General features: G+C 44.3%; 1 protein-coding gene across 2 annotated transcripts in view; it reads left to right on the top strand.

Moving 5' to 3' along the window:
- Positions 1-13778, top strand: part of Pcca (propionyl-CoA carboxylase subunit alpha) — a 300754-nt gene extending 286976 nt beyond the window's left edge. The window contains exons 22-24 of one of the 2 annotated variants that reach the window (XM_034498630.2): positions 533-673; positions 11028-11105; positions 13432-13778. In XM_034498630.2, the coding sequence (XP_034354521.1) occupies positions 533-673; positions 11028-11105; positions 13432-13500 (288 nt within the window). In that variant the 3' untranslated portion in view covers positions 13501-13778. Of the gene's footprint in view, positions 1-532; positions 674-11027; positions 11106-13431 lie in introns of those variants that run through there. The other variant, XM_076930527.1, reaches the window with a different exon arrangement.
- The last annotated feature ends 629 nt before the right edge of the window (positions 13779-14407 follow it).

Here is a 14407-nt window from a genome sequence, read left to right as displayed (position 1 = left end):
TTATGTCACTGAGAAATATTTGAATGTTAAGGACTTTTCTTTTTTCTCGATATGAACACTGAAGCCTTTGTCTCTATATAATAATCTACCCAGTGTAGCTGCTTTAGAGGTATTGGAGGTTTGCAACAGCGATCTGCTGCCATCTACTGGTGAGCACACAGTGTCACTGCCTTTATCCTTGAGGCCGAGGGACTCATGGGATTAGGTTCCTCTGCTTCGCTGGCCTGCTCGGCAGTGCTTCTCAAGCAAAGTGCTTGCTGTTTCCTTTACAAAGTTCTGAGATGGTTTTCTTAAAGATCTGTGATACTTTTTATACATCATTAATTAATAATGAGTAATTCCCTTTTTAAAAAGAAGCCTGGCTCAGTATGTTTTGGATATGAATAACGTCATGTGGAGGGTTTTTTAGAATGTTTGACTTTAAAGGATATTATTGTAATTTTAATTTAAAGCTAAAAGCAGATTTTTGAATAAGTGCTGATTTAGAAGGTAAGGTCATCATTTAACCTCCGTTATGCTTTTCTCTTTCAAGTACAAAGTGCACATTTTAACCAAACTTGCTGCAGAATTGAACAAATTCATGCTTGAGAAAGTGCCTAAGGACACCAGCAGCACCCTGTGCTCTCCAATGCCTGGAGTGGTGGTGGCCGTTTCTGTTAAGCCTGGAGACATGGTAAGAATATTTCTGTGTGAGAGAGATGCTGGGCACCGAGGGGATCACGCTCCGCTCCCGGTGGCCTCGCCTACTCCACGGGATGCTCATGGCACGGTTGTGCACTCACTCTGTCTATCTGCTTCTCATCTGAGTTGTGTGGGTGACAGCACCTCCTCCCGTTTGCTGTGTGTGCGGGGGAGGCGGGAGCTGGGGGGCATGGAATAGAAATGAGGATGGACATTCTCTTCTTCTCAAATTTCTAAAATTTACATTTACTTCACATTGTTCCTTATTCCCCGGCCCTCTAGATATGAAGCATGCTTGAGGAATTCATGCCAGAAAATAACGCTGACAGGGGTTTCTAGATGCAGGATTTCTGAACTAAATGTCTAATTGGGAAGGAGAGTTAAGGAAACCTTAATCCTATAATCTGTTCGAAATTAGCCCACTCTTGCAAGGTGGAAAGTGAAATTCAGAATCATGACTGGAAGCTCTATTCTTGACTTTTTAATAGTAGAGCTATATTATATCCCTTATCTGCTCAGTCCCATAACTTGCTGTGGACAAATGTATAGGATACATATTTTTTTTTTTTTAATAATCAGCTGCTTAAAAGGAAAAGTTAAAAAAAAGGGGGGGTGTGTTAAAATGCAGCTGGGGGATTCCCAGAGGCCCTGAGTACTTGTGTTTTTACTCCTGTGCAGGACAGACAGTAAGATCCGCTTTCATGAGCCGTGTGCTAATAATTCTACTGTGGCTCCAACTGAAGCCACTCAACTTTACTAAGTTTTCTGTAATCATTATGCTAAGATGATTTTTTTTTTATTGATACAGATATCATGTTAACATTTAGAAAAATCCATGGAGGTGACCACTGGCTTCTAGAAAAATACAGAGTAAGAGTGATCAAGTTGGATTGTTTCAAATCATTAGTCCCCAAATTAACATGAAACTGGGAAACTGACTTAAAAAAATGGCTTCCCGTGGTGATGCAGGAGAGCTACTGCTTTTGTAGAAAAACACCAAGGGCCAGGTAGCCCTGCCTAGCTGCTTTCACTTTGAAGGCATGGATGTTTCAGAAGAGTCACAGACAGCACTACTTGAGGCCAGCGATAGGTGGTGGGAGCGGTGAGGTATGAAGGTTAGAGGCCTACTGTGGAGTGCTATGGGGCTCCCCGTGTTTTCATACGGGATTGGGGGTGAAATTGGGCTTTTCCCTGGTTTGGGCATTAACAGTCACAAATGCACCCACTGTATTATTAGGCCACGCAGTGAGATCCTGGTCTATGTGTGCAGGTGAGTGAGCTGTGACTCTGTTGTTCCCTCTGCCCTTCGGGGTTTTCTTTTTTTCTTTCTTTTTGTTTGTTTTGTTTTTCTGGAAGCCACCCAGTCTATATACTGCCAGCCCCAGCTTGCCAGTTCTAATTGTGGTTATAATTAGAACATCACATTTGTGCTCCTCTGTCCTCATAAGAAGTATTTACCTTCAGTCCCAGTTTTCTGACATCTGAGACCAAGATGGGCAGCGGGCATGAATCAGCTCTTGCCTGGGAGGCCGTCCCCATTTGCTCCATCCTGGCCCCTATTACCCCGCTTATGATTGCTTAGCTGGCAAGCAAGGCAGTACAAGTGCAGCCTTCTTGCCGCTTAATAAATACAGTCTTCTGGCATTACGGTTGCCCTTCCTACTTTTCATTCTGTGGTCAGCAAGTTTACTTGGGAAAAGCCAGTGTTGGCAAGGAGCTCTGAGATGAGAAGCACCCACCCTCAGTTCAGTGTGGGGATTGGAGAATGGCTGCAGAATGTGACAGAGAACAGGGCTGCTGTATGTGCTCCTGAAGCCAGAGCTCCTGGGGTTCACACTTACTTCTTTATAAATGTTGTGTGTCTGTGCATGAGCCCGGCTGGTCAGGTGCAACACACATCTTTCAATTCCTCGAAGAACTTTTTTTCATAGTCTGTGCTGTTGTACTGTGGTCAAACTGTTTTCTCTTGAGTTCCTAATATTTGCAAACAGTGACCTGAACCACAAATACCGAAGCTGGACACAGGGTGAGGAGTGCGCCAGCTCCTCCCAGAATCTCTGCTTGAAATCTGCAGTCACAATGCAAGGACCTCTCCTTGGACTCACAGTAGAGAATTTAGTGAAGCTGTCAGAAGAAACCCTAACACTGCTTGTAACTGCAGTTCTGCAGTAAAAATGGCTGAGTGTCGGTCGAGCGTCAGAGCAAAGGGAAGCTCTACTTTACCAGTGAAAATCAATCACTGCTGTGTGTTTTCAGGAAAGACAACTGAGGCCATGTAAGCGCACCTGGTTTTCTTTGCAGTTTTCTTCACAGTTTAAATTCCCACAACCTGTAGCTTTGTACTGATCTTTTAAGAAAACTTGATACAGAACAGTGGGTCTCTTTTGCAGAAAATCCTAAGCAATAAATCTCAGCTGCCTTTCAAAAGCTTAACAATTTGAAAAGTATTTTAAAAACCAGAGTAAAAGGCTTTGGGTGATTGCATAGAAGAGATAAATGCCTTCATAGGGCTTGCTATAGGAAGGTCTAAGAACTGCTTTATTTGAAACACTTCCCCTGCTCTAAACACTGGAGTTGAAGTGTTTTATTCAAAATAAATGAAGTATTTATTCAAAATACACCTTTAGGATACACACAGGAAGAGCTCCCAATGCTTCCACCTACTATTCAATATTGGGTGCAGCAGCGGTCACTCCCTAAGAGGTGTGGCGTGGGGTCTTTAATGTCTGTGGAAGGGGTGAGGTGTGGCGTGGGGTCTTTAATGTCTGTGGAAGGGGTGAGGTGTAGTGTGGGGTCTTTAATGTCTGTGGAAGGGGTGCTAGAAAACAGTGAATTGCAAACAAACCACAGATTTAACTCAGGAGACAATTGGTGGAACAGTTTTTCTAGGCCCTTTCTATTTGCCTTCTGGAAATATTTTTACAGTGATTATCATTTTCATACAAAAACGTATCTATTTTTCTGTTGATATAATGCTAAGCATACACTATAATACTTCTTTCACAAAATGTTATGGCGAGTTTTTTTTTTTTTTTTTTAAAAAAAACTTTTATCTTTAACAAAAATATTTAAAATAAATTCCTAGAGCATTTTGGTGTCATCCATGTGTGCCGTGGGTTAACATTAGACTACGTTGTTAAATTTGTTGCAAGATTTTTCCCTTTGTCTTTAAAGAATAAAATAAAGCCATCATGAGCATATTTGTTTCCTCAGCCTTTTGATATTAGACATAAAACAATGGAAGCTAATAAAAAAGAGCTAACCCAAGATAAGAATTTTTTTAAACATTGCTTTTAGTCAAGGTTCTTTCAAGATATATATATATATATATATATTTTCAAATTCTGTGTTCATCTAAAATTTGTATCAGAAAGAATTCCCCTTATTGCTTTGGAAAATTAGGGAGACACAGCCCAGAAGAGTCTTCACATCTCTGTCTTATACATAATTGGTCATTGCTGCTTTCACTGCTGTTTTCTTCCCCCTCAACCTGTTCACATTTGCAAGTCAGCTAATTTTTGCAGCCCCGAGATGAGGCCGCTCAACCTGGTCCCTAGACTGGTGTCTAGCAGAAGGGCAGTTGGGGTTTGTGACCATTGCTTTTTTGGACAGTGCCTTAGGCAGAAAATGAAAGCAGCAATAAGAATGCCACCAGGTTTCACCAAGTCTTCTCTTCATTGTCTGTGCTTCTCTTAGGGAGGGCTCCCAGGCAGGTGAGTGACCATGGACCAAGAGACAAAAGACACAGGTGTCCACTGCAGAGCTTCAGGTGCTGCCTTCTGTCGCCTCCAAAGCTCACACAGTTGAGTCTGCAGTCACTCTGGGGAAGGTACACATGAACTTGGCAGATGTCTTTTTCACTGCTCTAAGAACAGCGTTGAAACCTCCGAAGCATTTAGGCATGCTAGATGAAAGGGAGACGGCTGGGCCTTGGGATACCTGCGTTCTGGGGCTTCTCGTAGCCCCACATTCATTTCTGCCTTTCTCTGGCAGAGAAGCCAGGCCAGCTTTGGATAGATTTTCAATTTATGGATGCACTGATTTACAATCAGAAAATGATGACAATAATTAATTTACATATTTTATAGCAGTAACTATTTAAGCAGTTTGAGGAGAAGCCAGTTTGGAACCAAAACTTCAAACTGTATTCCCCAGGACAGAAACAGAATCACACACTCAGAAACACTTTTAAGTTTCTAAATGAAGCACATAGAAAGTTAGGAGAATCATCTCCCAAGCACTTGTATGTTCTCTGCTCCCCTTAGCCACAGTTGCTTCAGATTTTCCTAGCAGCAAAACATACACACCATGAAGTTGCCCAGTAACCCCTCTCCAATCTAATTCCTGCCTCCTCCTCTTTCAGGAGTCAGGACTCTCCTCAGCCTGGCCCTTTGATCAATTTTTCCATGTAATATTTCTTTTGAAATGTTTAAGGGTAATTTTCATCATGGCTAACATTTGGATTCTTTTTATTTTTTATAATTTAGTACAAATTATCAGCATAAGATAAAAATGTTTTGATGGTCAATCTTTATAAAGTCTTGCGCAGGCTTGGCAATGGGTTTAATTTTCAAGGAATGGTCTTTCTGGGATGAAAGAGCCTGTTACCTTTGTAGTGTGTTTAAGGCTTATTCTCAACCTTACCAAGATTCAAAATACCTTTTGTGTTTTGACTACATATGTATGTGTATACATACACATTTATATATGCTGAAAGAGAAGTCATCATGTGTCATTGGGTCCTTTAAAACAGCCTGCTGAATGCACAAAGGTAGCACGTCAGATTGGCCTCTTGTGACTGGAAAGCATTCCAGTTTCAACTTTGTATCTATAGGCGTAGGCTGTCAGTGTGAGCTAAGTTAGAGGGCAGTAGGGAGTCATGTTTTTCTTCATTTTAAGGAATTTTTACAAAACCTGGACTTCATTTACATTGGCCACAATCTGGATTCCTTTCTGAGCACCCCCAACTCCCACTGCACAGTTCTAGGGGGTCTGAGGGCAGAGCCGAGGGCAACACCATGCAGATACCACAGGCTTGAGTCTCAGCCCCCAGGCATGCTAAACATGTGGTCTCTTCTCTCCGTAGCCCTGTGGATTGAGTATGCTGGGCCAGAGAACCTCCAGATGAGGGGTCAGCCGTTCTGTCCACTGCCTGTCCTCTTTGTAATTTGATGCCAGTCCCATCCTTGCTCAGATAGGGCAGTCTCCTGGGGTCCCATCTCTCTGTGGGTTTTCCATGAGACACACATTCTTTCTCCAAGAATAATCAGGGCATATTTAGCAGCCTGTGTTAGAAGCTCAGGAAAAGGAAGTAGGAGTAATCAGACTCTACCCTGCCTTTTAGCAATGGAGGCAGCCTCCTTCGGATCTCAGAGACTTAAAATGTTAGATGACTATGTTCTAAGTGGCAAACCTTTCAATGTGAAATGGAGCGATTTTCACTTGGGTAATACAGTCAGGAGGGTTGATGTGGATCCCTAGTTTTGTGGGGACCAGTGTAGCAGAAGGGGAGACTGCAGTGGGCCCATAAGCCCTCTGAGCCTTCTGTCTCACTTGGCAGAAAAACACAGAACACAGAACAACAAAAGAAGGCTCCTTTTCCATAAAGGTTCACCCCTCCCCATCCCCCATGCCTCTTCCCCAAAAGGGGCTTGAATTTTTCAGCTGTGCACCGATTTGGTGCTCACTCTTGCAGGGAAACAGTTGCTGTCTGAACAGGCAGGAAACAGTTTTCTTTTAATTGCCGGAATCATTCGGAAGTGCTCCGTGCCCCGCTTCTATACAGCAGATGCTGTGCATTAATTGGCCTGCGTAGAAGTGACCCGGGGTTCCTTGCAGCGGGCCCAGTTTTAGGCAGAGGGTTTAAATAGCTTATTTATTATTTTGTATAATCTGCCGTGCATTATGTGCTCCTGCGTGTGTCGTGTTTCATGGTCTGCAGTTTCTAATGTCATGTGGGTTTCTAAGCCCGGTGTTTCTCTGGTAATGTACTAGCAGCAGGTAAGCTCAAAATACCATCCATCAGGAGCTAATTTTTTATCCAGATACTCCAATGACTGATGAACCTGTCTTTTGTATGAATGTTTAGCACAGTAGAAAGCCATATGCCACTGGCACAGTTTCCTCTACATTCTTTACAGTTGCTAGAGTAGGCTTCTGGGGGGGGGGGGCGCGGGGAGGGTGAGCGCAAGCTCGACGCCATTTGCATCCTCTGGCCTGTACTTTAAGCAGTAGCACCCTTAACACAGACCTGGGTTTGGATGACAAAAGAAGATGGGCATTGATGTGAAGGAAACCTGACTCCCAGAATGATTTTCTCCATCAGAAATATGACTGTGCACTCTTAATAGGAATCCTTGTTTTGTTCCTCCCCGTCTGTTGCAAACAGACCTCAGCCCATTAGAAGGGCCTCCCTTGTGTGGGAAGACCACAGCTGTTACTGTAAAGCTCATCCAGCCACTGTATCACCCCCATTTTGTGGCTCTGAAGGATGAAATTGAGAAATGGAACACTGTGCAGTCATCCTTTACGTCTCCAATTTTAGGCCTTCGCCATCATTTTCATGCTTTTATTCCAAATCAAATAACATTAGTGGGGGACAGCGCCTTCTGATGAATGTCTCGTCTCAAGCATAGCTTTCGAAGCTTCACTTTGAGGGTCTTGCTTTTATGTCTGGCAGAGACCCCCTCCTTCTCTTCCCCACCCCGTACTTTTCTTTGAGCTTTCTTAGGGGCGACGGCAGACGGCAGTTTGCAGTGCGAGCGATACACATTGCCACGCGGGTCCCAGTCAGAGCGTGTTTTCTGAGAGGGGGCATGTGCTGGAGAATGTTCTGTATCTTTTAATCTTTGTGGAAGGAGTGAAGGGGCCTTGGTAGAAGGAGATTGGGGGCTTTAATCAGAACCAAGATGTGGCTTAAATCATTAGCACAACAAAGCATACTATAAGCTTCAAGATAAAAGTCCCCTGGGAAAGGAGTCCTCTGAAAATAAATGGAACTTGATAGATTTCCATATCATTTATAACTTCCCTTAATTACACTTGGAAGACTTGCCAGTAAAACTGGAAAATTGGCAGCCTCTCTCCATTAGAGTCATTTTGCCGACCATGGCAAGCAGCTGGCTTCGCTGGGTTTCATTTCCCATCACTCACAATTAGTCATCAGCTGGAGATGTCTGAAACTCCTCAGCACAGAGCGATGCTGGGTGACATTCAGGCCCCTAAACATGTGAAAATCTGCTGAGTAAATGGGCCGAGTTTTCTCACAAGCTTACTCATTTGGGGGCAAGCCTAGCTCCCACTTAATGAGGGCTGCTCTAATAATCTGATTCGAATGTGAACCTTGACCCTGTGTCAGAGAAGAGGATGCAATAAGCCGGATGAAAGACATAGGATTCAGGTCTCCAAACTTTGCACCAATTAGACAGCAGAGAAGCACGTCAGGCTGACTGCGTTCATCAGACAGACTTGTAAGGCTTGTGACCATTTAGTAAGCCCAACTCTGGATACATCCTGTCACAATCATTGAGTCTTTATCAGATGATTCACAAGTGTTAGAGAAGTCTGTGTGCAGCCATGCTACAGGGCCGGCTCTGCCATGGGCACTGTGAAAGTGATTGCCCAGCTGTGCTCAGGCTTCCTGGGCCTGCCAGCAGTCCAGAAATTGCTGTAGTGGGTGCATGCTGCATGTTCTGCAGCTGTAGACCCACAGAGAGGAAGGCTTCAGCAGACAGGAGCTAAGCCCCAAAATGCCTCTTGGCAGGAACTAGAGCCTACCCAGAGATTGCTTTTTTCTTTTCTTTTTTTTTTTTTTTTTTTAAGTGGAAGCTTGTACTGCATTGATTTCCAAGGAATGAAGTAAGTTGAAGTTAGATCATGCCTGTCTGCATATCTCTTTCTTTATTTGGTTTTGCATGCATGTGTGTAGCATGACCCAGTTGGAGCAAACATATCACTGCCTAGTTGGCCCCTAGGCATGGCCACTGGAAACCTCTAAGCTTCTTACAGAGGAATGTAAGGACACTTGTATGTATATGTTGAGGAAGGGTCACGGTGCTCCTCGGTCTGCCCAGCAGGTGATAAGAGATGAGCAATGACAGGAGACACAGCTGCTGGCAGAGGGCAGCGAGTCCATCCAGAAGGAAGCTGGTGGCATGAGGTGAGGAGACTCAGCCAACCCCAACTCTCAAGTATCCAGAGGAAGCCAGGCTAGATGGGTGTGTGGAAGGCTACCACATAAATACCCATGATGAGAACCTGTCCATTTGACAAGAAATGGTGACCAGAGCCCAGAGGTAGACATTTGATTCCTAGTTTTTTGATATAATTTCAAGGTGTCCTAAGGAGCCATCTGTGCTGTTGCCTGCAGGCCAGGGTCAGGGACATTTCAGCCTGGCTGCTGGATAATGAGTTCTCAGCTCTGTTCTGGCCATGGCTGGGCCATAGGTCTCCCTCGTGTGGCTTGATGACACCTGCCCTTCTCCTGGCTTTCTTGACTTCCTAACTGGGATTGAAGAGAAAGAAGTGGTTCTAATATGATGGCATGAAGGAATAATGGTTCTGACACCTCCAGCCAAGGCATGTGCATCATCTTGGCACTGCACTTTCCTGTCCCACAGTTTGAAGAACAGTCCTTTTGAGGTGTTTCTTCTCTGTGCCTGCACTGCAGATGCCAGGTGAAATGAGTCAAGAGCGGCCGTGAGCACTGCGCTCCAAGCCTGCTTGTCAGCAGTACCTCTCCTCCGTGCCAGAACCAGAAGCCTTGGCATCTCCTCTCTTCCTATATTCCCGTGCCAGGAAAACACAGCCCACCACCTGAACAGCAGAGGAAAGAATGCACAGGGCTGCGGCACTTACACTGCCAGCAAGACAGCTTGTGCCACACAGGGAGCCGGGAGGGGACTTGGAGATCATTTGGGGATGGCAGGAAAGAACATTCTCCAGGCCCTTCTGTGGCATTGGCCAGCACAGCCACAGTAGTACGACTGTCCAGAAGCCCAGCCACCATACCAGCAGCACCCCGTGGAGCCTTCAGCCTACTACTTCATAGAGCAAGAGACCTTTCCCCACAAAACAGAGAAAGAAATCCTGGCCTAGCTCCTTGGTGCTTAACCATTAAGGCCAGAGAAGGAAAAAGTAGTGTGGCTTTTAGTCACAGCTGACTCCAGAATGGAAGTTCCTAATTAACCCTGTAGGTATGTGCCTGCTCAGCCTGGATCTCTTCCACAGCCAGAGGCAAGGCAAGAACACAGGCTTGAGCAGGTGCCTGCAGAACACTCAGGCCTTCTGTAAGGATTGGGTATACCTGGAGAAGCCATTCCTGCATAGGCAGTTACTCTTAGAAACCATGTCACTGTTAGTACTTACATGTCTTGTAGATTTGGCCTTGATGCTAGGCTGTCATCTTTAGCTTCCAAGATAAAGGTAGGAATGTGCTGTCTTTTAGTAAGAAATTACTGAATTCTAATTCCCATGTGGTACACTTTGTCCCTTTAAAGCAGACAAGTTGCTGGTGGTAGCTGTGCATAGTTGTGTTATTACCACAGTCAACTACACATTTTAAATCACCCCATAAAGAAACCTTTACCCTTTGGTAGCCACACCCATTGACCTGAAAACCCACAAGCACTAGTGAGTCCTTTGGTCCTTAGGTACCTGCCTGTTGAGGATATGGTAGAGATATGGAGCACTGGTTTTGTATCACCTCTGCCGACTCCTAGGGCCTAGGGGAGGCCCCATACACTACTCTTGTGATCTTCCAATACAGGCTTTTCTATTGAGAACCTGGCAACGGAGGGAATGGCCTTTCTCTGCTAGCTCCTCAGATGCACTGGAGTGGAAGCCCTCCAGAGGTCACTGGTGTTTCCATAACCAAGAAGCACATTTAACAAAGAACTTAATGACTCCATTCTTGGACATTACTATAAAATTAGAATGTTCTTTTCTTTTTTGAATAATTTTTATATTTTTTTGGATATTTTATTTATTTACATTTCAGATGTCATCCCCTTTCCCATTCCCCCCATGCCCAGAATCCCCCTATCCCATCCCCCTTCCTTCTTTTTGCTTTCATACCATTTTAATTACGTACAAGTATTAAGGTCAGTTCTAGGTTGAGGGACTAGCAATACAATAGATGCAAATAGTCAAGGAACAAGCAAGACAATAAACACAAATAGTCAAAGAACAAGCAAGGCAATAAACAAAGTTCTGTGAACACTCCCATGATCACTATTTCTAAGGGTTTATCAGGATGACCAAAATATCTGAGCCTACTTCCCCGTCCTAGCCCAAAGTCATTTTCATTAGAATGTTCTTAAAACATCTGCTTTTAACCTATTTTCCAGGTAGCAGAAGGTCAGGAAATCTGTGTGATTGAAGCTATGAAAATGCAGAACAGCATGACTGCTGGAAAAACAGGCAAGGTATGTCTGCAAGTTCCTACTGTCCTCTTCCAGCCTGTGATGGACACAGGACCTCCACCGCCTTTGAGACATGGTGGATAGAGGTGATGTCCGCACCATGTCCCTTTCCTGAGGAGGACACTGGAACTGGAGTTCCAATCTGTCAGTGTGTCTCTGCCTCCTGGGGAGCAGGCCTTCCAGGAAGGGGTCTCCATGTTATGTTCAGGTAGGCAAAGCACATTTGTTCTCCACGTTAATGTCTTTCAGATGAAGGGGTCTTTAATTTTTAATGTTTACATCTGTCTCTGTGGCATTTAGTTATCTGAGACTTAGGTGACACAGCAGGAAATGTTTTTTACAGATTGCAAAAATTAATGTAACTCTTCAAGATAATTTCCCCTTGAAGGGAACAATTCAGTTGTAGATAGAGGAGCTGAAGCCCCACATACATAAAGGGGACTTAGTGATTCAGGGAGAAAGAGAGAAAGGATATCAGGACAAAAATTTGTTCAGTGAACCTTTTCCTTAAAGAAAACAAAAAAGCTACTTTGCTGTTTTTCCTGTGACTAAAAACTAAAAACTATATCCTGGGGAATATAGTCTACAGAGTAGACTAAGTGTCTACAGAGTAGAATGTGACTGGGAGGTGAGGACAGCAGCAGAGGCTGGCTGTGTCCTATGCTGTGGCCTGCACCATGGCCACACTTTGGGGACATTGAGTTCAGAGGAAGAGGTCAGTTGCAATCAAGTCAGCTTCTGTCTGTCTTGTAGTCTGTTACCTTAAAAGCCAACACCAACAAGATGGACTTTCAGAAGGCCTAGAGTTGTCCTACCTGCTCCCTATGGGAAAATTACAGGCCACCCTGTAAATTGAAGGCTTGGAGCAAGTTAAGATAGCCATCCAGTGTCTGAGGGCTTTGACAGGGTAGAATGGTATGCAGGGTCTTAACCCTTTCTAAGCTGAATCTGGGGTTTCCTGCTCTAGGAGGTGGAAGCAGTTAAATAATAATGAGCTCCCCCAAAACAGGGACACAAAAATGTGAGCTTTAGTTCATTTAAAACTCTTTTTATTGCTTTTGTGAACACTGCCCTGGTGTCATGGTGAGAACTTGCCCCTCTCATAGGAACCAAGAATAGGTGTGTAGTCAGGCTAAGGGCCCTGTGTGGCTGGGCTAAGGTGCCGACTTAGTACACCATTAATTTCTGAGGCAGCATGGGGCCCAATAAACTGGATGCCTTATTTGCTTTCTGTTGGGCTGCTATAGGAACAGCCTAGCTGCTCCCTCATCCTGAGCCCAGAGCTGCTGTTGGGATATGTCTGCTTTAGCTAGACTCAGCTAGCTCAATCCCCCCTGACCATTTGTTCCAGTCCTGACCCAAAGGCCTTTGGATTTCAACCCAGTAAGACAAAGGAGTGGCCCGTCTGTGTCTGGAGCTAGTAGTTAGTTCTTCCTTGGAAGGATCATTTTTTCCTCTCGGAGAAAGTGCTCAGGATGGAAACATCCACAGGCCTAGTCAGCGTGCCATCATTAGTGCCTAGCACATATCACTACCCACTTCACTCTAGATAGCACCTGCCCATCAGGGCCTTTGAGTATTACCTGCATAGCTTTACATTGCTCTTAGGAACTCTGGGATCAAGTTTAAGACAAAAGTCTATTCCTTCTGCTTATAGTGGGGGACTGTGCAGCAACCTGGACAATTTCTGGCATTTTTATTTGCTTTATACCCACATGGCCAGTTAGATCAAACCCACTGATTAAACAATCATGACTTAAGCAACTACTTCCAAGGAAAGAAATAATGACTTCCTCTTCTGCATGCTCCTTTTAAACCTGCACACAAATCTGGACAGGGCTATGTTCAGGAGAAATCAGAATAGGAGAAGGGCAAGGTCAGGCTAGGAGATTCTCCTTTCAATTGGTACCTGTTTAGATTGTTGTGTAGCTGTTTGATTTTTACTATGACACTTAAGTACACATTCTAGTCTCAAAAACCATAGGAGGAGACAGGGATGGGTCGATGCATCAATCACCAGCATGAACATATTAGGTCTCAGGATGCTGTGACCTAGGCCTAGTGGCCGAGTATCAGAGGCCTATGAGCAATCCATAGCCTCAATTCCCTAAGAATTTTCTTGGGCTGACAGGACAGAAGACAGAAGTGAAGCGCAGCTTCTGCAGGGATGCTCCTGCACTCAGGTTCCTTACGCAGACAGATGTGAGCAGAGGGGTCTGACCTAAGCTTTCAGGCCTAAGGCCACTTATTTCTCATGAGAGAGTGAGGTGACTGCCCCTCTTGGTTTCCATTTTTCTTTCTTGCTCTTACCCAACTGTTTTAATTCAAGGTGAAACTGGTGCACTGCAAAGCTGGAGACACAGTTGGTGAAGGAGACCTGCTCGTGGAGCTGGAATGAACTATTTCCAGCCTTTCAGTCAACACTGCTCACTGCTTTAATTAGCATTTCCATTATTCTCTAACCCTCAATTTGCTCAAGCATTTACAGGAGCACTCCTGTGCAGCAGGTTCTACAGCATCGTATTTATTCCTCAGAAGAGGCAAAACCGACATTCTGCCAAAAAAAATCACCAATGGAAATTTTTATTGATATAAATACTTGTACATATGATTTGTACTTCTGCTGAGATTTCCTAGTGTCAAAATTAAATCAATAAAACCAAGCATTTGTCTAAATATTAGTTTGCCCTTTTTTTTTCTGAATGAAGACAATATACACAGAGGCGACAGGCTGTGCCAACTGACTGTAAATATTAGCATTTCATTGTGATTCTTTAAAAATTTATATAAATTCCAGTTCTCTGCCTCCAATTTTATTAGCTTTTGCCATTTTATAATCTAATTACCTTCCTTCTTTCCATCATTCAGGACGGATTCCTGGGGCTCATTATTCATGATTTCCTTAGACCAGGTAGTAAAGATGGAGGTTCTGGAAACTCCCTTTGCTGTGGGTCTACACTGATGTCACATGGATGACTGAAGAGTCAGATCACCATTTTGGGGGTATGCAGATAGGGTGCTGCCTGTGCTGGTCCAAGGACAAGCATGCTGTCCCTGTCCCTTTCCCTCTCTGACTAGGATACTTATGCCCACATGGTATTCACACGGAGTTCTGGGGACCTGAACTCAGGTCCTCATACTTGTACAGAAAACGTAATTTCCCTATCTTGCAATGGATTCTTTAGCAGGTAATCCGACCCTCTTCAACTCAGGTCAAAGGTATATTTCATCTGAATATACTCCATCCCTAAACTCTGTGTGTGGAGCTGCCAGCCCATCAGCTGATACCCATATTTGCCCCTCTG

This window comes from Arvicanthis niloticus, chromosome 3 (genome assembly GCF_011762505.2).
Source record: "Arvicanthis niloticus isolate mArvNil1 chromosome 3, mArvNil1.pat.X, whole genome shotgun sequence".
In the NCBI taxonomy this organism is placed as follows: domain Eukaryota; kingdom Metazoa; phylum Chordata; class Mammalia; order Rodentia; family Muridae; genus Arvicanthis; species Arvicanthis niloticus.
This window is presented reverse-complemented; position numbering and strand designations above follow the sequence as displayed.